At 49.2% G+C, this 23,534-nt stretch overlaps 2 protein-coding genes across 27 annotated transcripts in view; both read right to left on the bottom strand.

Annotated features, from left to right (window-relative positions):
* Positions 1 to 8,652, bottom strand: part of LOC129393039 (radial spoke head 10 homolog B) — a 43,059-nt gene extending 34,407 nt beyond the window's left edge. For 4 of the 19 annotated variants that reach the window (XM_055114952.2, XM_055114948.2, XM_055114959.2 and 1 more), the window contains exons 1-6: positions 8,460 to 8,637; positions 8,125 to 8,177; positions 5,178 to 5,297; positions 4,723 to 5,061; positions 3,501 to 3,576; positions 2,370 to 2,438 (exon numbers count right to left, since the gene is read on the bottom strand). In XM_055114952.2, the coding sequence (XP_054970927.1) occupies positions 2,370 to 2,438; positions 3,501 to 3,576; positions 4,723 to 4,976 (399 nt within the window). In that variant the 5' untranslated portion in view covers positions 4,977 to 5,061; positions 5,178 to 5,297; positions 8,125 to 8,177; positions 8,460 to 8,637. Of the gene's footprint in view, positions 1 to 2,369; positions 2,439 to 3,500; positions 3,577 to 4,722; positions 5,062 to 5,177; positions 5,298 to 8,124 lie in introns of all 19 variants that reach the window. The other 15 variants (XM_055114944.2, XM_055114955.2, XM_055114954.2 and 12 more) reach the window with 8 other exon arrangements.
* A 123-nt stretch (positions 8,653 to 8,775) lies between these two features.
* Positions 8,776 to 23,534, bottom strand: part of PMS2 (PMS1 homolog 2, mismatch repair system component) — a 38,464-nt gene continuing 23,705 nt past the window's right edge. For 5 of the 8 annotated variants that reach the window (XM_055114965.2, XM_055114966.2, XM_055114970.2 and 2 more), the window contains 4 exons: positions 20,828 to 20,995; positions 16,445 to 16,545; positions 15,425 to 15,594; positions 8,776 to 11,368 (listed from right to left, as the gene is read on the bottom strand). In XM_055114965.2, coding sequence (XP_054970940.1) covers positions 11,225 to 11,368; positions 15,425 to 15,594; positions 16,445 to 16,545; positions 20,828 to 20,995 — 583 coding nt within the window. In that variant the 3' untranslated portion in view covers positions 8,776 to 11,224. The remainder of the gene's footprint in view (positions 11,369 to 15,424; positions 15,595 to 16,444; positions 16,546 to 20,827; positions 20,996 to 23,534) is intronic. The other 3 variants (XM_063605623.1, XM_063605624.1, XR_010112566.1) reach the window with 2 other exon arrangements.

Raw genomic sequence — 23,534 nt, 5'->3', positions numbered from 1 at the left:
TCAAAGGAGGTGAATTCACTGTTCCCTCCAGGCTTAGTGATGACTGGGGACATCCCTCTTTCTTTTTCCTTTTTTTTTCAAGATGGAGTTTTGCTCTTGTTGCCCAGGCTGGAGTGCAATGGTGTAGTCTCGGCTCACTGCAACCTCCGCCTCCCAGGTTTAAGCAATTCTCCTGCCTCAGCTTTCCAAGTAGCTGGGATCACAGGTGTGCACCACCATGCCCCGCAAATTTTTGTAGTTTTAGTAGAGACAGGATTTCACCATATTGGCCAGGCTGGTCTCGAACTCCTGACCTCAGATGATCTGCCCACCTTGGCCTCCCAAAGTATTGGGATTACAGGCGTGAGCCACCATGCCCGGTCAGGAAATCCCTCTTTCTCCCACGGGTCATCAAAATATTCTGTAAACAAATAAGCCAACAGCCTGCCCCAGGGGCACCTGCCAGGGAACGCGCTCTGCCCAGGACGTCTGAGTGGGCAGCAGGCAGCACAGTGCACAGCACCCAGCAGCATCGGATTCTCTTCCAGGAACCTGAACTCCCTGGAGGCAGCCACGGCAGCAGAGAAAAGAGGACAGCACGCCGTGGCCTGATCACCAGCCAGGACCCATGAGGCCAGTCGGCCTCTGAGAATGCTTCTAGGAGCCCCCCGAGTCCTGCCCAGAAGCCCCCCTGACTGGGCTGGAGTGGGGGTCTGTGCCTGCAAAAATGACCTCCCCACCTGCCGAGAGTTTCCCGAGACAACGAGGCACAGGGCGGTTCTTGGTAAGTTGTCACTTAAGGACCAGAAACTGGCCCAGTGCGGTGGCTCACACCTGTAATCCCTGCACTTCGGGAGGCTGAGGTGGGCAGATCACCTGAAGCCAGGGGTTTGAGACCAGCCTGGCCAACATGGCGAAAGCCCATCTCTACTAAAAATACAAAAAGTAGCCCGGCGTGGTGGCGGGCGCCTGTAATTCCAGCTACTCTGGAGGCTGAGGCAGGAGAATTGCTTGAACCCAGGAGGTGGAGGTTGCAGTGAGCCGAGATCCCGCCGCTGCACTCCAGCCTGGGCGACAGAGCAAGACTCTGTCCCACAAAAATAAATAAAATAAAATAAAGACCAGAAACCTTACATGTCAGTCACCGGCTAGAAGGCGGGATGTCGCGTGGGAAGGGAGCTGGCATGAACCCAAGATGGGGGCCCAATCCTCAGGCTCCCCTGGAATTTGGAGAGCCTCCTCGCCCCGCCAGTGACGGTCAGCCCCTCCCTCTCCCCGCTCCTCTGCAGCACGCCTCTCACCGCCCAGCTGCAGGTGGCTTCCCGGCCCAAACTTGACTCCGTTTCCATCATTGCCTGCGTGTTATTTGAATAAGTGCATTATGCGCATGTGTTTTAAATGTCATCATTACCATTTATAAACATCATCTGTTAGCAACTCTGCATTTGGGGTTTTTAGAATAGCATTTCAGGCGCTCACTCACTTTGTGGGTGGGAATTGAGCCTGGTACGATCTCTTGGCAAACAATTTGGTCCTTGCAATCAGTTTAAAAATACACATTCCCCTCAACCCCACAAGACAGGTTAAATAAAAGCCACATAATGGAATACATGCAGCCACTAAAAACAGATCTGCATGAATGGATATGGTTTGATCTCAAACTTAAAGGTACAGGCCAGGTGTGGTGGCTCACGCCTGTAATCCCCAGCACTTTGGGAGGCCAAGGTGGGAGGATCGCTTAAGCCTAGGAGTTCGAGACCAGCCTGGGCAACATGGCAAACCCTGTCTCTACAAAAAAAAAAAAAAAAGTAAAAATAAATTAGCCGCGCGCTGTGGAGCATACCTGTAGTCACAGCTACTCAGAAGGCTGGGCCAACAGGATCGCTTGAGCCTAGGAGTTCGAGGCTGCAGTGAGTCATGATCTTACCACTGCACTGCAGCCTGGGTGACAGAGCAAGACCCCATCTCAGACTCACTAACTAACTAAGTAAATACGCCAAAGAGAGTGTATAATAAACTATGTGTGTTTGTAAAAAGCAAGACAGGCTACAGAAGTTCTAGGCTGCAGTGTTATGATCGCACCACTATACTCCAGCCTGGGCAACAGAGCAAGACCCTGTCTCAAAGAAAAAAGTAGGACAAGCTACATACATGTACGTGTGCTCTCTGTGCTTAGAACACATAGAATGCCTCTAGAACACACAGATGAAACCAATAACAATTACTAGCGGGTCCCACACAGTCATGAGTTACTAGATCCTCTGGTTCTGCAAATTTTTCTTAACCCATATGCTGAATGACATCTACGAAAACAGTCTGTTCAATTGTGGGAAACTGATTGTTCCATCCAATAATCACAGCTTAGAACTATAACTGGTTATATGCCTCACCTCATATTTTAATCCATCGGCCCAAATATAAGTCCCCTGTCCATGCATGAGTCCTTCTGAAAACATACCCTTCAAAACAAAACAAAGCAATGACAAACACTTAGAATACAGCTGACACATATACATATTTGAGATAGGGTCTGGTTCTGTCACCCAGGCTGGAGTGCAGTGGTGTGATCATAGCTCACTGCAGCCTCGAACTCCCAGGCTCAAGCAATCCTCCCACTTCAGCCTCCCGAGTCGCTGGGACTACAGGCATCCACCACCATGCCCAGCTAATTTTTGTATTTTTTGTAGAGACGGGATTTCACCATGTTGGCCAGGCTGGTCTGGAAATCCTGAGCTCTAGCAATGCGCCCGCCTTGGCCTCCCAAAGTGCTGGGATTATAGGCATGAGCCACCGCGCCTGGCCTGCAGCTGATGATTCTCTCCCACAGCTGCCTTATCCCGATTTCACGTGCGTGAAGATGCTTGTCTGCGCACTCAGCACCAGCTGAGTCCTACTGAGTCCTACTCTGAGCTGCCTCCATGCCGGGCTCCATCCTTCTCTAAAAAGGATCTAAGAGGTCCTCATCTTCATGACCTAAGGATGACCTCAGCTACAAAAATGTGTTCTCAACCGGGTGCGGGGGCTCACACCTGCAATCCCAGCACTTTAGGAGCCTGAGGCAGGAGGATCACTTGTGCCCAGCAGTTCAAGACCAGCCCTGGCAACGTAGCAACTCCTTGTCTCTACCAAAAAAAAAAAAAAATTAAATTAGCCAGGCGTGGTAGCTCACGCCTGTATTCCCAGCTATTCAAGAGGCTGAGGAGGGAGGATCATTTGACTCCAGGAGGTCGAGGCCACAATGAGTTATGATTGTGCCACTGCACTCCAGCTTGGGTGACACAGTGAGACCCTGTCTCAAAAAATATAAAATAATCAGGAAAAGAAACAAATCTAAAATAACTTTTGTTATATTGAGCATTATTTTTACCTTAAATAGGTAATCAGGTTTCAGAATAAAATCGGCATGAAGAGCTTCCGATTTCTTTTGAAGCATCAGTGGATTTTACTGAAGATTTACAAATCTACGACCATCACCCCACACCTTCCTCCCCTTCCTGCAGGTTCTCAAATGGGCGACTTACACGATAGGTACAACCGCCTTGAAAGGCTGCGAAGCCTTCTCCCTCATACAGCCCACGAACCTTTTCCCCTTCATAGCTACAAAGAAATAAAGGTAATTCAAGGTAATGAACAATGTGAATAAACCCAAGTGACAGTGGGTTAAACTATATAACTATGTAATGGGAAGAATGAAGTCAGAAAAAAAAAATATATATATATATATACACAGAGCTAGAAAGTAGAAGAGGTTACCAGGGGTTTGAAGGTAGGGTGAGGAATGAAGGCGTTTCGGGGTTTTTTTGTTTGTCTTTTGGGGATTTTTTTTGAGATGGAGTCTCACTCTGTCGCCCGGGCTGGATGGAGTGCAATGGCGTGATCTCGGCTCACTGCAACCTCTGCCTCCCGGGTTCAAGTGATTCTCCCGCCTCAGCCTCCTGAGTAGCTGGGATAACAGGCACATGACACCACGCCCAGCTAATTATTGTGTTTTTAGTAGAGATGGAGTTTCACCATATTGGCCAGGCGGGTCTCAAACTCCTGGCCTCAAGTGATCTGCCCGCCTCAGCCTCCCAAAGTGCTGGGCTTACAGGCTTGAACCACCGCACCTGGCCAGGAGTTACTATTTAATAGATGGTCGTACAACACTATGAACGTACTTAATGCCATTGAATTGTACACTTAAAATAATTAAGATAGTACATTTTGTTATATGTTTCACCACAATAAACTCTATATATACACGCACCACGGGGCTGTATGTTTGCTATTTGGGTGATGGGCTTACTAGAAGCCCAAACCTCAGCATCACATAACATGCCCATGTAACAAACCTGTACATGTAACCCTCTAAATCTAAAATAAAATAATTTTTTTAAATACATAAAATTACCTTCAGGCCAGGCACAGTGGCTTATACCTGTAATCCCAGCACTTTGGGAGGCTGAGGCAGGTGGCTCACCTGAGGTCAGGAGTTCGAGACCAGCCTGGCCAACATGGTGAAACCCTGTCTCTACTAAAAGTACAAAAATTAGCCACGCATGGTGGCAGGCACCTGTAATCCCAGCTACTCAGGAGGCTGAGGCAGGAGAATTGCTTGAATGTGGGAGGTGGAGGTTGCAGTGAGCCAAGATCGCACCACTGCACTCCAGCCTGAACGACAGAGTGAAACTCTGTCTCAAAATAAAATAAGATAAACCGCCTGACTGGCAGTGTTATACCCGATGGCACCCCCATTAAAATCACCTTTCCACTATGAGTTTGGTCAGAATGGACTCTTCGTATTGGGTGGCATCTTCGTTCTGCTGAACGTTTTGGGGGTCTTTTTTGGGTTTCACTTCGTTGAGCTGCATTCCCAGCAATGGGACACCAGCTGGGGACATCTCTTGCCTAGTGGTGTTGCCATCTTGTTTGGAAAAGTCTACATTATCAGAGAGAGATGAGGGAGAGCGGGCAGACTTCTCCCCTTTTTTGTCTGCTTTTTTCTTTTCTTTCACCATTGCCTTGGGAAGATCCAATGGTTACTTGAATCAAATGATTTCTTCGGTTCAGAGCTGCTTGTTTCAAAGCACTGATGAGTTTTATCTGAAAAATAAAAATTACGTCTCCAAACACTTGGGGTTTTCATTTGTAGTTAAAATTTCAGTTTTACAATACAATGTCATTATCATTCTCCTGACAAAGTCTGAAAAATGAGTTACCAGGGCCGGGTGCGGTGGCTCACACCTGCGATCTCAGCACGTTGGAGGACCAAGGTGGGAGGATCATGTGAGTCCAGGAGGTGGAGACCAGCCTAGGCCACGTAGTGAGATGCCACCTCTCTACACAAAATAAAAATAAATTAGCCAGGCGTGGTGGCACATGCCTGTAGTCCCAGCTACTAGGGAGGCTCAGGTGGGAGGACTGCTTGAGCCTGGGAGGTCGAGGCTGCAGTGAGTGGTGTCACACCACTGCACTCCAGTCTGGGTAACAGAGCAAGACTCTGTCTCAAAAATGATTATAATTACAAGTTTCAAGTACCATCAGTTTATAAAAATACAACCTCAACATCGCATTGGTTGTTCCTAAAATTTTTTTATTTTTAATTTTTGAGACAGAGTCTCACTCTGTCACCCAGGCTGGAGGGCAGTGGCACAATCACGGCTCACTCTAGCCTCAACCTCCTAGGCTCTGACGATCCTTCCACCTCAGACTCCCAAGTAGCTGGGACCACAGGCATGCATCACCACACCTGGCTAATTTTTTGTAGAGACAGAGTCTTGCTATGTTGCCCCGGCTGGTCTGGAACTCCTGAGCTCAAGCAATCTGCCTGTCTCAGCCTCCCAAAGTGCTGGGATTATAGGTGTGAGCCACTGTACCTTGCCCTAAAAATTATTTAAGTTGGAACCATTGTCTAGCATTGTTTCTTGAAAGGTAACCCTACACATGAAATAGGCTACTTCACCTCTCAGGTCTTGCATGCAGCCAATTCACACTTTAAAAGCCCCTCTCCGGCCGGATGCAGTGGCTCACACCTGTAGTCCCAGCACTTTGGGAGGCCAAGGCGGGTGGATCACAAGGTCAGGAGACTGAGACCACCCTGGCTAACACTGTGAAACCCCGTCTCTACTAAAAATACAAAAAATTAGCCAGGCATGGTGGCACATGCCTGTAATCCCAGCTACTCAGGAGGCTGAGGCAGGAGAATCGCTTGAACCCAGGAGGTGGAGGTTGCAGTGAGCCGAGATCACACCACTGCACTCCAGCCTCGGCAACAGAGCGAGATTCTGTCTCAAAACAAAACAAAACAAAACAAAAGCCCCTCTCCTTATAGGTTAGCATTGTAAAGTGTGCGAGAGCTGGATTCGGAGTCCTGCATTGCCCATTACCAGTTCTATGGGTTTATTTATTTATTTATTTATTTTTGAGACAGAGTCTCACTCTCTTGCCCAGGCTGGAGTGCGGTGGTGTGATCTTGGCTCACTGCAAGCTCCACCTCCCAGGTTCATGCCATTCTCCTGCCTCAGCCTCCTGAGTAGCTAGGACTACAGGCACCCACCACCACACCTGGCTAATTCTTTTTGTATTTTTAGTAGAGACGGGGTTTCAGCGTGTTAGCCAGGATGGTCTCAATCTCCTGACCTCGTGATCTGCCCGCCTCGGCCTCCAAAGTGCTGGGATTACAGGCGTGAGCCACCAGGTGTGGGTGCCCGGCCCAGTTCTGCGTTTTTTGGGGTTTTTTTTTTTTTTTTTTTTTAGAGAGAGTCTAGCCCTGTCCTGCAGGTTGGAATGCAGTGGCAGGATCTTGGCTCACTGGCTCACTGCAACCTCACTGCAGGTTCAAGTGATTCTCCTGCCTCAGCCTCTCGAGTAGCTGGGATTACAGGCACCTGCCTCCACACTCAGCTAATTTTTGTATTTTTAGTAGAGATGGGGTTTCACTGTGTTGGCCAGGCTGGTGTCGAACTCCTGACCTCGTGATTTGCCCGCCTTGGCCTCCCAAAGTGCTGGGATTACAAGTGTGAGCCACTGTGCCAGGCTGGTTTCCTTTTTTTTTTTTTTTTGAGACGGGGTGTTGTACATTTTGCCCAGGCTGGTTTCAAACTCCTGGCCTCAAGCAATCTTCCCACCTTCTCCTCCCAAACTGCTAGGGTTGCAGGCATGAGCCACTGAGCTCGGCCAAGTGCTGTGTTCTGAAGCAAGTTGCTTAATCTCCTCTGCCTCACAAATAGAAATAACAGTACCTTGTCTCATAAGAATTAAATCGATGACACACAGAAAAATCCCTAAGTACAGGATACAGAGCAAAGTCAATAAATTGAGTGATTATCTCGTCCCTTTCCTGTTTTCAAACTTGAAATCATTGGTTTCCCACTCCGTCTAGCACTGCCATCGATTGAGTGCCTCTCATATGCCGGACAAGCAAGGACCGGTGTGTTGGAGTTGCGTTTCCAGCGCATCGTTGCTTGAGCTGTATTTCCAGCGCATCGTTGCTCGAGCTCCGTTTCCAGCGCATATCTTTGCTTGTCTGGCATATGAGCTGCGGTGCAGGGTTTCAAAGCCATAGTTTTCATGGCTTTCCTAATCTGGCCCCGCTGAAAGCACCCTGGTCCATCAGGCAGGATGCATAGGTGAGCCCTGTGGTGAAGGCCAGGTCTGGTCCCTTTTCGTAGGCCCCGACGGGTGCAGTGGGCACTTCTTGCCCTCTTCTTCCTGGATGCCATCCTCTGGACACCCCACCCTCCAGCTGAACCCATCTCCAGCCTTCTCTCTTCCTCCATTATTTATTTATTGAGACAGGGTCTCGCTCTGTCACCCAGGCTGGAGTGCAGTGGCACAGTCTTGGCTCACTGCAACCTTCCAGGTTCAAGTGATTCTTCTGCCCTAGCCTCCCAAGTAGTTGGGATTACAGGTGCCCGCCACCACTCCCGGCTAATTTTTGTATTTTTAGTAGAGCCAGGGTTTCACCATGTTGCCCAGGCTGGTCTCAAACTCCTAACCTCAGGTGATCCGCCCACCTCGGCCTCCCAGAAGTGCTGGGGTTACAGGCGTGAGCCACCGCGCCCGGCCAAGCCTTCTCTCTTCCTTCCAACACCCTTGCTCCTTCCCGCCCCCGACTACTGTCTCAGTGAAGCCGCCCCTGGGTCCCCTAGCCCAAGGTGCTCTCACCTCTAAATTTAGAGGGGCCTTTACTACGAGCTTTTCGGTCTTCTGTCAGTGACCTACAAATAAGTGAACTACAAATCAAGCCAATTTCGTTTCTCAGTGCGTTTCCTAATGTTTCCTCTGTTCTCCTGGGCTTAAGGAGAGGCCGTCTCTCTCCTGTGTCTACGGTGAGCCGGGAAGAATCGGCTCCCTGCACTGGTCTGCCCGGCCTAGGCCCTCCTCGCCCATCACGCACGTGCTCGGGTCCTGGGAGGCCGCGTCAGTCCGGCCGGGAAGGAGCAGGACCCAGTCGCCATGGCTGTCCCGGCGTACGCAGGACCGCGGCCTGGGGCGCTCACCTCGCTCCAGGAGCCCAGAGACCTCGCCGGGCTCGGGCTGAGGTGTTGCCGGGCTCTCTGCGTCCCAGACCTGGCTCCGGTCTCCAGGCAACCGCGGACGCCGCCAGGCCCACCCTGTGCTCTTAAAGGGGCCGCGCGCCAGCGCCAAGCAGGTGTCCCGCCCTTGCTGGTCCTGAAGGCCGGGGGAAAGGCTGGACGCTGGAGGCAGCAGGCCAGGGTTTTCTCAGCTCTGCTAACTGCTTCATCATAAAATAGGAATAACGCAGGCATTAGTTTTCCATTGCTGCCGCAAACAAATTACCATAAATTTAGTGGCTCGAAGCAACACAAATTTATTACCCTACAGTATGTAAATTAGTCCCACAGTGCTGGTTCCTTCCAGAGGCTCCGGGGGAGAATGCGTTTTCTTGCCTTTTCCAGCTTTTCCAGAAGCGGTCCCCAACCTTTTTGGCACCAGAGACCGGTTTCGCGGAACACAATTTTTCCATGGATGGGGGTCGGGGAGGGATGGTTTCAGGATGATTCAAGTGCATTGCATTTATTGTGCACTTTATTTCTACTATTATTACATTGTAACATATAATTAAATAATTCTACAACTCACCATCACAGAGACTCAGTGGGAGCCCTGAGCTTGTTTTCCTGCAACTAGACAGCCCCATCTGGGGGTGACGGGAGACAGTGACAGATCATCAGGCATCAGATTCTCATAAGGAGCATGCAACTTACATCCCTCGTGTGTGCAGTTCACAATAGGGCTCGTGCTCCTATGAGAATCTAATGCCCACCGCTGGTGTGACAGGAGGCGGAGCTCAGGTGGTAACGCCAGCGACGGGGAGTGGCTGTAAATACAGATGAAGCTTCGCTGGCTTGCCGGCCCCTAACCTGCTGTGCACCCCACTTCCTAATAGGCCATGGACCACTACTGGTCTGTGTCCGGAGTGTTGGAATCCCTGTTCTAGAGACTGCTTGCAATCCTTGACTAGTGGTACCTCCTTCCATCTCCAAAACCAGCAAGGCAGCCTCTCTCTGGCCAGCAGGGAAAGGTCTCCACCTTTGAAGGACTCACCCAATGGACTGGGCCCACCCAGACAATCCAGGATAATCTCTCTGTTGCAAGATCCTTAACTCAGCCAGGCATGATGGCTCACACCTGTAATCCCAGCACTTTGGGAGGCCGAGGCGGTCAGATCACCTGAGGTCAGGAGTTCGAGACCAGCCTGGTCAACATGGTGAACCCCTGTCTCTACTAAAAATACAAAAATTAGCCAGTATGGTTCTGGACACCTGTAATCCCAGCTCTCGGGAGGCTGAGGTGGGAGAATCACTTGAACCTGGGAGGCAGAGGCTGCAGTGAGCTGAGATCATGCTATTGAACTCCAGCCTGGGCAACAAGAGCGAAACTTCATCTCAAAGAAAAAAAAAAAAGATTCTTCACTCAATCACACCTGCCGAGTCCCTTCTGCCACGTGAGGCAGCGTGGTCACAGGTTCTGGGGATTAGGACACAGCTGTCTTGGGGGCTGTTATCCTGCCACAGCTCGCAATCTGGAGAGTTCATAAGTGGGATCCTGCAGACCACGCCAGCACAGTGCCAGACACGATGGCACAGTGACTACTGTACCGCCTCCTCCATCTGAGGGATTCTAAAGCAGGAAGGGGAGCCGCCCACAGTCTGGAGAAAGGGTGGGGGCAGCAGGGGGAGCCACATCTGTCATCTCTGGGCCCCCAAGAGGGCATCTTTACTTCCATTTTCAGCCAAGTTCAAACAGGACAAGGTTCCATGAAAACTATTTGAAAAGACAGACAGGGATTCTTATATTCCCAGAACCATTCAAGGCCAGTAACTGGAATGTTCTACAGTTCACACCCTGAGGAAACCAAATCACAGCATCAAATTACGGGAAATCAAACTCTTTTTGTTCCCCTGCGAAGGCAGCACTTTGCGACCTTGGCCGCACAGAGGAATGTTTCAAATAGTGACCCCTGTCCCATCCAGTCATTTTCTTCCAGCCGGGCAGAGAATCCCCCTTGTTTAAAAATTTAATGTGAATCAGGGCTGAGAATCACTAACCGAAAAGGACCCTACTTTTAAATTTACGAAATTAAACAAAGATGAATTTAATTATTGTTAAGGGTTGAAAGTTATAGACTAAACTATGTCCAGCCAGAGCAGAGGCCTGAGTAACTTCCAAAGTGGTTTGGTTTTTTTTTTTTTTTTTTTTTTTTGAGACAGAGTCTTGCTCTATCACCCAGGCTGGAGCGCAGTGGCACAATCTCAGTTCACTGCAACCTCCATCTCCTGGGTTCAAGCGATTCTCCTGCCTCAGCCTCCTGGGTAGCTGGGATTACAGGCATGCGCCAGCACACCTGGCTAATTTTGTATTTTTAGTAGAGGCAGGGTTTCTCCATGTTGGTCAGGCTGGTCTCGAACTTCTGATCTCAGGTGATCCGCCGGCCTCGGCCTCCCAAAGTGCTGCGATCACAGGCATGAGCCACCATGCCCAGCCCAAGTGTTCTTATTTTTATAAAACGTGTTCTTGCCTGGACACACACACACGAGCGCATGCAAACATAGAGAAAAAAAATTTGCAAGCAATGCTCCATCTGGTTTGAAAAGGTTCTCAAGATCACTTTTAAATGGGTGTGATGTGTATTTTTTTTAAGTAGCAGGTTCATTTTAAAACAAAAAAGGTTAGTGAAGACTCTGTCTTTCAAAACATAAAAATCTGCGATAAAACCAATGATTCCATACAGTGACTACGGTCAGTTCTGAGAAATGACACCCAGGTTGGCGATGTGTCTCATGGTTGGCCTTCCATGGGGACAGTTCCAGGGGTGGTCCATCTCCCCCATGTGGGTGATCAGTTTCTTCATCTCGCTTGTGTTAAGAGCAGTCCCAATCATCACCTGAGTGTGAGACACAACGGTTCAACATTTTAGTAGTTTTTTGACGTCAGAATGGCAGCTCTTCAGAAGCATTCTTCTCTAAAATAAGGCTGGACAAGATTACAGCTCAAAAACTACCTTCCCTGAAAAACCCCTGAAAAACCTTCCCCCAGAGAAGCCTAGGTTCTAGGTCTCAGCCCTCCACCCTTCTGTGAAATCAGGCTCCTTGTGGCTCCTTCAAGGTGGCACCGCCTCCACTCCAGACGCCGACCACACCTGTCTCAGCAGCCACCCTGCCCTCTCACCCTGGCAGGTGCAGCAGCCTCCCAGCAGGCCTCCCTGCCCCACTGCGACCCCTCCGAGCCGCTCTCCACTCAGCAGCCAGTGATTACTTTTAAAGGGCTGTCAGGTTATTCATTCCACTTCACAGCTCTCCCCCTCACCTGAATAAAAGCCCCCGTCTGTCCCCTGACTTGGCCCTCGCTGGGCTGTGCCTGCACCCCCACCTCCAAGCACGAATGCCTCCCTTCCTCACCCCAGCTGCACTGCTACTCCCTTCCTCTTGCACAGGCCCATCACGCAAACACCTGCCTTGGGACTGTGGCACTCCCGGGACCCTCTCCCCCAATGGGTGCAGGCGTCACTCCCCCTCTGTCGAGCTCTGACCTGCTGCCCATAGCACTCCAGCCCTGGCCCTGCTGCCTCCCTGCAATGGGTCCTCTGACAGGAAGGAGAGGACACAAGCATGAAGCCCAATGTCTGTCACCTTCCTTCTTCCTGCAGCACCCTGAGGGCTCGCCATGTGCCGAGCACAGTCAGAAGGCTGGGGTGACAGCAGGTTGGAGAAGGACAGACAATTAACAAGTCAACAGAGAACCAAGACAGGTGGCGCCCAGGCAAGGCGGCCTGCTCAGGTGTGGGGATGGGGTGAAGGGTGACGGTGGCAAACCCAGGTAGAGAGGAGAGTAGGGAGAAAGGGTGTAAGGCAGGGAGGAGACTGAGGCGAGCGTGGAACTGGAAGGCAGCTACATGGCTGGAAGCGTGGTGGGGAGATGGGGCTGGAAGGGTGGGCAGGGCTCAAAGCAGGAGCCTCCTGGGCAGGCAGTGACAACACCGGAGATGGACGGGCAGGCCAGGGCGGGAGGGAAGGAGCAGCCTGTGGTTCCGCGGGCCACTGAGTCACACTAAACTCAGGACATCAAAACTGCCCGGCTATGAGGTCAGCTCCACACTCTCACTCACAGACTCCAAGACTGGAAGATCCATATTATGTCTTTTATTTTGGCGAGGTCGGGGGTGGTGGGGAGACTCTGTCTCCCAGGCTGGAATGCAATGGTGCGATCTCAGCTCACTGCAACTCCGCCTCCCAGATTCAAGCAATTCCCCCGCTTCAGCCTCCCGAGTAGCTGGGATTACAGGCACCCACCACCATGCCCAGCTAATTTTTGTACTTTTAGTAGTGATGGGGTTTCACCATGTTGGCCAAGCTGGTCTCAAATTCCTGACCTCAGGTGATCAACCCACCTCCGCCTTCCAAAGTGCTGGGATTACAGGTGTGAGCCACCACGCCCAGCCCATATTAGGTCTTTATCCAAGAAACACTGTGGCTAGAAGTCAGACACTGGGCCCTCTTCTAATTAAACTCTGCCCTTGAGTCATTTCATCTAATCTCATGGCTGTAAATTACACCTGAAGCTCACACAGCAGGCTCCATCCCACCCACTTCCCACGTGGCCCCCAGCTGCTGCTCTCCCCAGCGGCCGCAGCCACTGCACCCCTTCCAGTCTATTCTCTCCAGCAGCTGCAATCATGGGACTCCTTCCCGTCTGTTCTCTCCAGTGGCTCGCGCCACACACAGCACAGACCCCCAGAGTCTAGGTATGACCGGCAACACTCTACGTGACTGTCCTCTGGATGCCGCTCTGCTCACTCCCTTCCCCTCTCCAGGGACACAATCAGCCTCTGGCTTCAGTCTTGCTACTTCCTTCGCTTGGAAAGTTCTTACCCAAGAGGGCTCCATTCTACCTTTTTTTTTTTTTTTTTGAGACAAGGTCTTACTTTGTCACCCAGGCTGGAGTGCAGTTGCGTGATCTTGGCTCACTGCAACCTCGACCTCCCTGGCTCAAGTGATCCTCCCACCTCAGCCTCCTGAGTAGCTGTGACTACAGGCACATGCCACCACACCTGGCTAATCTTTTAATTTTTTGTAGACATGGGGTCTGCCTGTGTTGCCCAGGCTGGTCTCTTAACTCCTGGCCTCAAGCAATCCTCCCGCCTTGGCCTCCCAAAATGCTGGGATTACACGTGTGAGCCACCATGCCTGGCTTCCAACCCACCTTTTAGATGGCAGCTGAGATGCCACCTGCCCAGATGCCATTCCCTGACCACCATCTCACCTGGTCACCATGTTTTTCTCTTGTCATTTCCTGTCCCAAAATGCTGTTTTAGGCCAGGCGCGGTGGCTCACGCCTGTAATCCCAGCACTTTGGGAGGCCAAGGTGGGCGGATCATGAGGTCAGGAGATCGACACCAGCCTGACCAACATGGTGAAACCCCGTCTCTATTAAAAATATAAAAATTAGCCAGGTGTGGTGGGTGCCTGTAGTCCCAGCTACTTGGGAGGCTGAGGCAGGAGAATCGCTTGAACCCGGGAGGCAGAGGTTGCAGTGAGCTGAGATCACGCCACCGCACTCCAGCCTAGTAACACAGCGAGACTCCGTCTCAAAAACAGACAAAGAAAAATGCTGTTTGAATCTCTTGACTGTGCTTACTGGCATCTAATGGGTGTCATTTATTTGTGGTGATGCCTATTTCTCCCCACTGTCTGCTCCATAGGGGCAGGGGCTGCAGCCGCCTTGTTACCTCTGTGTCCCGAGCACCTGGAGCAGGGCGGGCCCCACAGCAGGGGCTCAAGGAGCATCTGCTGAATAAATAAAGGAATGGCGTCCTGGCCTTTCCCAGTGGCCAGCTGATACACAGTCGCTTTTCTTGGACATCAGGCTAATCCCCACTGCAGGCGTAACCACTGCTGCCACCTTCCCATACCAACCGGAGCAGCGGCAGTGATGCCACGTGCAATGACAACCACGGCACCCCGTGAAGCACCTGCTGCCTCGATGACTCTGCAGAATCTTGTCCAATGTCGCTGAGTCCTGGCAGCAGCAAATCTTTATCTCCCAATGTTGTTATGACCCATAAGGTCCATAGACGAACAAGGTACCTCAAACGCTAACTGCGTTGGAGTCAACCAAAGCTCGGAGATAGAATATTGGCCGGGCCAGGCACAGTGGCTCCTGCCTGTAATTCCAGCACTTTGGGAGGCTGAGGCAAGGGGCAAAAGGAGACCATGTTTCTACAAAAAATTTAAAAATTAGCTGGGCATGGTGGTGCATGCCTGTGGTCACAATTACTTGGGAGACAGAGAGAGGAGGATCGCTTCAGCCTGGGACGTCAAGGCTGCAGTGAGCTGTGATTGCGCCACTGCACTCCAGCCTGGGCGACAGAGGGAGACCCTGTCTAAAAAAAAAAAAAAAAAGAATAATTCTGGGTTTTTTTTTTTTTTTGAGACGGAGTCTCGCTCTGTCGCCCAGGCTGGAGTGCAGTGGTATGAACTTGGCTCACTGCAAGCTCCGCCTTCTGGGTTCACGCCATTCTCCTGCCTCAGCCTCTCGAGTAGCTGGGACTATAGGCGCCCGCCACCACGCCCGGCTAATTTTTTTGTATTTTTAGTAGAGACGGGCTTTCACCATGTCAGCCAGGATGGTCTCGATCTCCTGAACTCGTGATCCGCCTGCCTCAGCCTCCCAAAGTGCTGGGATTAGAGGCTTGAGCCACCGCGCCCGGCCAAGAATACGCTTAACAGAGGTAACAAAAGAGCAATAACTATGAGTTCAAGGTCACAGAGAATGCAGACTACACGGATGCTCAGCTACGACACTGCACGTAGCTCTCTGTGTAAAATGACCCCTGGCAATCACAAAGGCGTTTACAACCTTGACCAAATCAGGAGCTGGGCTGAGACCTTCCTCGACTGCAAGCTTGAGCAGCTGAGCTGACAGCCAGGCTTTCTTCACTTACCGACTTCCGGCAGGCTCTGGAGGCAAACATCTGCTTGACTCGGGAAGGCCGGCACATGACCCCAGGGCTGTCGCTCAGCATGAAGATCAGTTCATCGACGTCCTGGGGTCCGAAGGTCCAGTTTTTACTAGTTGGCAAGGAAATCAGTTTAGCCCTTTCAGTGACTGGAGCTAAAAGAATACAATTTTGAGAAAAATCCATGACTTGACAAACACGTTTCACTTGAAAGCTACTTAGGATGAACATCTGAGGCCGGGCGTGGTGGCTCATGCCTGTAATCCCTGCACTTTGGGAGGCCGAGGCGGGCAGATCATGAGGTCAGGAGATAGAGACCATCCTGGCTAACATGGTGAAACCCCGTCTCTACTAAAAAGTAGAAAAAATTAGCTGGGTGTGGTGGCAGGCGCCTGTAGTCCCAGCTACTCGGGAGGCTGAGGCAGGAGAATGGTGTGAACCTGGGAGGCGGAGCTTGCAGTGAGCCGAGATCACACCACTGCGCTCCAGCCTGGGCGACAGAGCAAGACTCCATCACAAAAAGAAAAAAAAAGAAAAAATAGTGAACATCTGAAAGAGAGGACAGTCACAAAATGCTTTTGGGGGGAACCTTTTTAATCTTTTATAAAATAAAAAAAAACAGTCTATATGACCTGAAAGATTATTCCCAGCTCTAAAAAGACAAGAATCTATAGTTCTAATTTTTTTTTTTTTTTTTGAGACAGAGTTTCACTCTTGTTGCCCAGGCTGGAGTGCAGTGACGTGATCTCGGCTCACTGCAACCTCCACCTCCCAGGTTTAAGCGATTCTCCCACCTCAGCCTCCTGAGTAGCTGGGATTACAGGCACCCGCCACCAGGCCCGGCTACTTTTTGTATTTTCAGTAGAGATCGGGTTTCACCATGTTAGCGAGGCTGGTCTCAAACTCCTGACCTCAGGCGATCTGCCCGCCTTGGTCTCCCAGAGTGCTGGGATTACAGACGTGAGCCACCACACCCAGCCGCTATAGTTCTAATTAATAACTTACCATTTTCATCGATAACAAAATCGAAGCCATTCTTTCTAAATATTTCCAGATTTTCTATCAGAACAGCTTCATTAACAGCAGTTAAGTTGAGAGTCTGAGGTCTGAAAAACACAGAAATGATTCAAACCATATCCTGAAGTCAAACATTTAGCTTTACAGCAGAAATGAAATGAAAACAACAATACTGTATTTTGAATTCATGTCAAAATAACAACACGAATAACAACATTATTCAGCTAAGTGTCACAAAACTTCCTGAGAAGTTCCTTTTAATTTTCTCTTTCTTAAAGTTCTTTTTAGAAGTTAAAATAGCTACAGGCCAGGTGCGGTGGCTCACGCCTGTAATCTCAGCACTTTAGGAGGCTGAGGCAGGCAGATCTCTTGAGGCCAGGAGTTTGAGATCAGCCTGGTCAACACGGCGAAACCCTCTCTCTACTAAAAATATAAAAATTAGGCCAGGCATGGTGGCGCACGCCTGTAGTCCCAGCTCCTTGGGAGGCTTAGGCAGGAGATTCGTTTGAACCCAGGAGGCAGAGGTTGCAGTGAGCCAAGATCACGCCACTATACTCTAGCCTGGATGACATGACAAGACTCTGTCTCAAAAAAAAAAAAAAAAACCCACAAAAACAAAAATTAGCTGGAAGTGGTGGCTCATGCCTGTAATCCCAGCTACTCGGGAGGCTGAGGCACTAGAATTGCTTGAACCCAGGAGGTGGAGGTTGCAGTGAGCTGAGATCACACCACTGCACTCCAGGCTGGGCAACAGGGCAAGACTCTGACTCAAAAAAAAAAAAAAAAGTTAAAGTAGCTAGAAAAGTAGTTTGCTTTTTCCTCAGCCTGCCACCCCAATGACTCCCACTTTTTCTGAATCCTTTCCTTAAGGATAACAATATCACAAAAATGCTATTTTTTCTCCTTCTAATAGAGAATTTGAAACACTGGGTTAGGTCATTGCCAGCATTTGTAAACAGAATGAACAGACAGCATTTATTTTGCTATCCTGTTCCTTCCTCTCCCTGTATTATATCTCCATCCTTCTCTCCTCCTGGATTTACTGTTTTTTTTTTTTTAACCTTTTGTTATTTTTTTCAAAGATAGAGACAGGGTCTCACTATGTTGCCCAGGCTGCTCTCAAACCCCTGGGCTCAAGCGATCCTTCCACTTCGGCCTCCCAAAGTGCTGGGATTACAAGTGTGAGCCACTGCATCTGGTCCTGAGTGCTGGATAAGACAAACACTGCTCAAGGCAGGAGACAGCTGGTGAGCAAACACAGGCTTGGTCCTGGAGCCAACAGATTACCGGGGAAGAAAGACGTTCAGCAAATACTCAGGCAAGTCAATTATGATGAGAAACGACAGGAAGGTCAGGAAGAAAAAGCAGCCAGTGTCATAGAGAGACTTCACCCTGGGGTCAGGAAGTGACCTTTGAGCTGAGTCCGGGGATAAGAGAGTTAATCAGGTAATGGGGGAGAAGTGGGTGCAGGGTGCAGGACAAGTATTCTAGACAGGGACAACAATCTGTGCCAAGCCCCAGGATGGACCGCTGATGTTTGCAGAGCCACACATAAAGATATCCTTCATTCTGCTTAGTGGCCACATAGGGATTCATCAGGCCTGCCAAGGGAAAAAGAAAGACAGCCAGAGAGGCTTGAGTACAGGGAACAAGGGGAAGACGAACAGGAAAAGCTACAGAGGCCAACAGGGCCACCCTACACAGGGGCTGGCAGGGCAGGGTGGAACTGGGTCTTTATCCTTTCATCTTGAAGTGTGGTCCGTCTGGGACCCTAAGTGGTCTGTGATTACCTGGGCCAACTTGAAATGTCACAGACGAGAGGTTATCTTTGCCGAATGGCTAAAAAATACAAGACCTCAGCCGGGCATGGTGGCTCACGCCTGTAATCCCAGCACTTTGGGAGGCTGAGGTTGGTGGATCACCTGAGGTCAGGAGTTCAAGACCAGCCTGACAAACATGGCAAAACTCCCTATCTATTAAAAATCCAAAAATTAGCCAGGTGTGGCGGCGGGCGCCTGTAATCCCAGCTACTCGGGAGGCTGAGGCAGGAGAATCACTTGAACCGGAGAGGCAGAGGTTGCAGTGAGCCGAGATCACATCACTGCACTCCAGTATGGGCGAAAGAGTGAAACTCTGTCTCAAAAACACAAAAACAAAAAGCCTCTATTAAGAGGAACAGGGAAGGGATATAAAGTAGCTTACTAAATGTCTATTATTACCATTGCCTCCTACTGAGAATAAAAACAATTCACGCATTCCACAGGAGAGTACTCAGCAAACTACACAGTAGAGTACTCAGCAAACTACACAGGAGAGTACTCAGCAAACTACACAGGAGAGTACTCAGCAAACTACACAGGAGAGTACTCAGCAAACTACACAGGAGAGTACTCAGTAAACTACACAGGAGAGTACTCAGTAAACTACACAGGAGAGTACTCAGTAAACTACACAGGAGAGTACTCAGCAAACTACACGGGAGAGTACTCAGTAAACTACACAGGAGAGTACTCAGTAAACTACACAGGTTCAGTGGTACATTTCTCCATGTGGGATCTACTTGTTGGGATCTGAGTTTACTTCACTACGTGGTTTAATTTCCCACACGAAAATCCATGACCTCTTCTTATAACTTTGCTGAAGACAAGACTTTGGTTTTACACGATACTATCACACCTGACCTTTGTGAAGTAGTCAGGGTAAAACATTCCAGTTTGGCAGAGGAGAGAGAAATACCAAATTCTGCAGTGACTATCTTAAAATAATTTTTAAATTTTATTTTATTTTATTTATTAATTTATTTGTGAGACAGAGTCTCACTGTCTCACTCTGTCACCCAGGCTGGAGAGCTGTGCAGTGGCACGATCATGGCAGCTTCAATCTCCTGGGCTCAAACGATCCTCCCACCTCAGCCTCCCGAATAGCTGGGACCACAGGCACACACCATCAAGTCTGACTAATTTTTTACATTTGTTGTAGAGACAAGGTTTCACCATGATGCCCAGGCTGGTCTCAAACTCCTAAGCTGGAGGGATCTGCCTGCCTCAGCCTCCCAAAGCTCTGGGATTACAGGCGTGTGCCCCTGCATCCAACCTGCAGTGACTATCTGACTTCTGATTACTCTACTGTCAATCAACACTGGCGCACAGGCTGTCTTTCTGAACACACACATTCCATACACTATGCATACTAATACTCCATACTATCAATTGCCCTCATCAGAAGGATCTTCTGGCTAACCAGTGATCAACATTTTTAATAGCGAAAAACGTCTGATACTTAGAGAACATGTTAACCACGTGAACTGGAGCAGGTTACTCAACCTCTCTGCATGTGCCTCAGTTTCATCGCTTGTGGAATGGTGATGGTGACAGTAACAACCTCATAGGTTTTTGAGGATTAAAGGAACTAATACACATACATTATTTCAACAGTGCCTAGCAGATTCTAGGCATTGAATAAATGGTAACTATCACTATTATTATGTAAAAAGTATAAAAATCTGCTATGTGAATACTTATGGAAAAATACATATATACATATAGACACACATATAAACTATTAGGTCTCTTTTTTTTTTTGAGATAGAATCTCGCTCTGTCACCCAGGCTGGAGTGCAGTGGTGCGATCTCGGCTCACTGCAACCTCTGTCTCCCAGGTTCAAGCGATTCTCCTACCTCAGTCTCCTGAGTAGCTGGAATTACAGGCGTGCACTGCCATGCCTGGCTAATTTTTTGTATTTTTATTTTTTATCATTATTATTATTTTTTGAGATGGAGTTTCACTCTTGTTGCCCAGGCTGGAGTGCGATGGCACGAACTCGGCTCGCTGCAAACTCCGCCTCCCGGGTTCAAGCGATTCTCCTGCCTCAGCCTCCCAAGTAGCTGGGACTACAGGCGCCCGCCACCACACCTGGCTAATTTTGTATTTTTAGTAGAGACAGGTCTCACCATGTTGGTCAGGCTGGTCTCAAACTCCCGACCTGAAGTGATCTGCCCACCTCGGCCTCCCAAAGTGCTGGGATTACAGGCGTGAGCCACCGTGCCTGGCCTTTTTGTATTTTTAGTAGAGGCAGGGTTTCACCACGTTGGCCAGGCTGGTCTCCAACTTCTGACCTCAGGTGATCCGCCTGCCTCGGCCTCCCAAAGTGCTGGGATTACAGGTGTGAGGCACCGCGCCTGGCCAACTAGATCTTTTTTATTTTTTACACCCCTCCTTCCTAGATCTCTTCTTTTTTAAAGTAGATACGAGGTCTTGCTGTGTTGCCCAGGCTGGTCTCAAACTCCTGGCCTCTTGTGATCCTCCTGCCTCGGCCTCTATTAGATCTTCAATTTGAGGGGGAATCTGGGAATGAACACTAAACACACTCACGCTATGAGCCTCTGCCCCTGGAGCACGGTGTGCTGCTGCAGCATCTCGAAGTTATACTTCTCGTCCGTGGCATGCTGGTCCACTATGAAGATATCCTCATTCAGTTTGGTTATTATAAATCCCAGGTTAAACTGACCAATGATTTCCATTTCTGCAAACATCGTTTTACTGCAGGTAGAAAATGTTAATTATCAGACATTTTACAAGATTATTTTTCTGATTATGTTATAGAACACTGTAATAAAAAAAAGTCAAACAATACAAAAACAAAATGAAGTCCCTAGCCATCCCGCTTTCTTTCTTTTTTTTTGAAACAGAGTCTGGTTCTGTCACCCAGGCTACAGTGCAATGGCACAATCTTGGCTCACTGCAACCTCCACCTCCCGGGTTCGAGTGATTCTTCTGCCTCAGCCTCCTGAGTAGCTGGGATTACAGGTGCACCACCATGCCCAGCTAATTTTTGTATTTTTAGTAGAGACAGAGTTCCACCATGTTGGTCAGGCTGGTCTCGAACTCCTGACCTCATGATCTGCCCGCCTTGGCCTCCCAAAGTGCTGGGATTACAGGCGTGAGCCACTGCGCTCGGCTTAACCATCCCACTTTCTAAAGATAACATTAATTATTCATTCATCCAACTCTCCAGAGAAGACATCAGTTGCTACTATTAACGATTTAAATGGAATATATCCTTCTGGACCCTTGTCTCTATATATAATTTTTTTTTTAATTTTAAAAAACAAAAATGGAATCTTAATTCTCCATTCTGTCATCACTTAATGCATCTGAAACACATTTTCAGACCTGTACACATAGATCTACTTCATTATTTTTTCTTTTTTTTTTCTTTTAAGACGGAGTCTCACTCTCTGTTGCCCAGGCTGGACTGCAGTGGCGCGACCTTGGCTCACTGCAACCTGCACCTCCCAGGTTCGAGTGCTTCTCCTGCCTCAGTCTCCCGAGTAGCTGGGACTACAGGCATGCACCGCCAAGCCCGGCTAATTTTTTTATTTTTAGTAGAGACAAGGTTTCACCATGTTGGCTAGGCTGGTCTTGAACTCCCGACCTCAAGTGATCCACCTGCCTCGGCCTCCCAAAGTGCTGGGATTACAGGCGTGAGCCACCGCACCCGGCCTACTTCATTCTTTTTAATGGCCACATAGGAATTCATTGCATGGATGTACCATAACTTGTCTGACAAATCCCCTGCTAAAGGACATTTCGGTTGTTTCCAATTTCAATAGTGCACTCAAAGCTGCAACAAATACTTCTGTGCATAAACCTACTCATCTGCGGGTGCATTTCCGTGAGACAGACGCTACAGGTAGAACTACATATGTACTTCTTGATGGGAAATCTGTGAAAAGTCACACTCCCACCAATGGTGTGTAAGAGCACCTTTCTGCCAATGCTGGATATCAATCCTTCTCATCTTTGCCAGGCCCACCACTGGGTCCTTTGCTGGGTGGCTTCAACATCTAATGTCATTAAATACTAAATTAGTCAATCTGGACAAAAGACAGACACCACCGCTAACCTTCACACGAGAAATTGACACTGTCATTCTCAGTCCCACACAATTAAATCCGGTGAAAATGGGTTTTCCGCAGTATCAGTGCGGTGACGACAAGAAATGGCTCTGTTAAAGCAGCCATGGACGTTTTCTGGTTCTCACCTGGTGGCCTGAGCTGAGGATGAAAGCAGCTGTAATGTAATCCCAACACTTTGGGAAGACAAGGTGGGCAGATCATTTGAGGTTGGGAGTTCAAGACCAGCCTGGCCAACATGGTGAAACCCCATCTCTACTAAAAATAAAAAAATTAGCCAGGCATGGTGGTGGACACCTGTACTCCCAGCTACTTGGGAAACGAAGGCAGAAGAATCGTTTGAACCCGGGAGGCAGAGCTTGCAGTGAGCTGAGATCGTGCCAGTGCACTCCAGCCTGGGTGAAAGAGTGAGACTCCTGTCTCAAAAAAAAAACAAAGGAGCTGATATTGTTGTTTCTTTCTATAAGTGCTCCAGGAAGACCCGGTCCCATGCCACCATGCTCGTCACCATCACAATCAACCACAGGGGACAGTTTGGTGAACTGTGAGACCTCCACATGACATGGATTGCTGAGCCCACATTTCCTATGGTGAGGGGCTCCACACAGAGCTCAAATCCAAGTCATAACCAAACCAGTCCCCAAATCCTATCTTTGAGGGTCTGTTTCCTGGTACCAATTCCATATCAGGCAGAGTGCAATCAATCAAGAGACAAAAACCACACCAGTGATTTTAACAGGGATTTTTTTTTTTTAAGACAGGGTCTTGCTCTGTCACCCAGGCTGGAGTGCAATGGCATGATCATAGCTCACTGCAGCCTCAAACTCCTGGGCTCAAGTGAGCCTCCTGCCTCAGCCTCCTGAGTACCTGGGACTACAGGCGTACAGCAATGTACTTAGCTAATTTTTTTTTAGAGATGGGGCCTCATTATATTGCCCAGGCTGGTCTCAAACTCCTAGCCTCAAGTGATTCTCCTGCCTCAGCCTCCCAAAGTGCTGGAATTACAAGGTGTGCACCACCATGCTAGGCCTGAGGAGGAAAAATGTATAATAAGGCATTACACAAACTAGTAAAAGGTGGTTAACTACTACACTAAGAAATACAGGAATGGAAAATGCTACTACCCTAGGGAAGAGGGAGAGTCCTCAGAAAAGGAACTCTTT

Source organism: Pan paniscus, chromosome 6 (genome assembly GCF_029289425.2).
Source record: "Pan paniscus chromosome 6, NHGRI_mPanPan1-v2.0_pri, whole genome shotgun sequence".
Lineage (NCBI taxonomy): Eukaryota > Metazoa > Chordata > Mammalia > Primates > Hominidae > Pan > Pan paniscus.
This window is presented reverse-complemented; position numbering and strand designations above follow the sequence as displayed.